The sequence below is a fragment of the Pundamilia nyererei genome, unplaced genomic scaffold, assembly GCF_000239375.1.
Source record: "Pundamilia nyererei isolate P.nyererei 1_Seehausen unplaced genomic scaffold, PunNye1.0 scaffold00137, whole genome shotgun sequence".
Lineage (NCBI taxonomy): Eukaryota > Metazoa > Chordata > Actinopteri > Cichliformes > Cichlidae > Pundamilia > Pundamilia nyererei.
This window is the reverse complement of record NW_005187538.1, coordinates 946,758-948,130: the sequence shown is the minus strand read 5'-3', so window position 1 is coordinate 948,130 and position 1,373 is coordinate 946,758. Positions and strand designations below refer to the sequence as shown.

General features: G+C 37.9%; 1 protein-coding gene across 1 annotated transcript in view; it reads left to right on the top strand.

The window, feature by feature from the left end:
* Nucleotides 1–167: 167 nt before the first annotated feature.
* Nucleotides 168–1,373, top strand: part of trip4 (thyroid hormone receptor interactor 4) — a 7,472-nt gene continuing 6,266 nt past the window's right edge. The window contains exons 1-2 of the mRNA XM_013913567.1: nt 168–388; nt 1,232–1,373. Of these exons, the coding sequence (XP_013769021.1) occupies nt 309–388; nt 1,232–1,373 (222 nt within the window). The 5' untranslated portion in view covers nt 168–308. The remainder of the gene's footprint in view (nt 389–1,231) is intronic.

Sequence of the window (1,373 nt, the reverse complement as noted above, 5' to 3'; positions counted from 1 at the left end):
GAGTGTTTAGTTTCACTAACACCCGCGTATAATTAAAGAAAGTTACAATTAAAGACAGATGATTTTACACAAGTGTTTTCCCCCCTCTTTCTTTATTTTACTTTGCTGTTTGGTCAGGTGGAACCTTTACACCACAGCATGAGTTGTTTCAGGACGGGATTCTGCCACGTACTCCCGGTAAACGCCAATGTTATGTGCGCATTTGTTTTTTTCGCCGACTGGAAACACGTTTATGCTATAAGTTTGTGCTTGACACGCCGGTCTCTTTGATTTAAACTTGAAGGTGTGGAGCCTGTCATCTGGTAAAAATGTCGGAGCAGTTGTTGCAGTGGTGTGTGGAACAGTTACATCACAAGTTTGGATTGGAGGCGGGTGAAGAAATCGTCCAGTAAGAAAATTTTACCTGCCTGTTATTACTGTCTGCCGTCTGGCTAATTGTAGCATCTGCAGATCAGCTAACTAGTAAGCTAAGCTGCGCTATGGTGTACTTATGTATGTATATGACGTGTCGTTGTCGTTTTTGATACAGCTAATTAATTGTGACACTACAGCTGTATGCCAGTGTATTGACTATTTAGTGGCTCACCGTGAACAAGCTGTTTTGGCTAAAAAGTCAGATTAAACCTTTTTCTACATGACAAGTGTCGAGTGGGACTTTGTGTCTTTATGTATTTTTATTTGTTTTAACTATTAAAAATCTACACACATGGTTTACATGGTTTAGTGTATGTAAGCGAAACAGTGAACATAGTTTTCTGTTGAGAAATCATAACGTTTTTCATTTGGCAGGTAATAAGCAAATGATATGGACACTAAACCAAGCAAAGTTAGAGTCCACCCATCAGATCAACAGCCTGAAAGCTGATAGTTTATCATAAAGACAGAGATGAAGAACTGCATAAACGTGTACCCTAAAATAAGCAACTTTAACCAATTGTATATGAAAAGCTTTTCGTGGACTAATATGGTAAATGGACTGGTATTTATATAGCTACAGTATATATTACTACAAGTTTCGTTCACCCAACCACACATACATTCGTACAAATGCTTTTTTTATACCTAAGCTCCTGATATATTAGCATACTTCTAAAATTACTGAAAGACACATATTTTAAAAGTAATTGATAATTAAATGACAGTTCGTCGCTATTTCTGGTCTTTTAAAATGTTAGGCAATGAATTTGTATAGAACCGTTAATAAATGAAGTTGTGCCGTTGTATTTCCAAGATATATTCTATCAATCGAGAAGGCTGAAGAGATTGAGGAATATGTGGGAGACCTCCTGCAGGGTACAGATGGGAAAAAGGGGCAGTTCATTAACGAGCTCCTCAGCAGATGGAAGAAGACTCAAAGACAGGCAGCAGATACC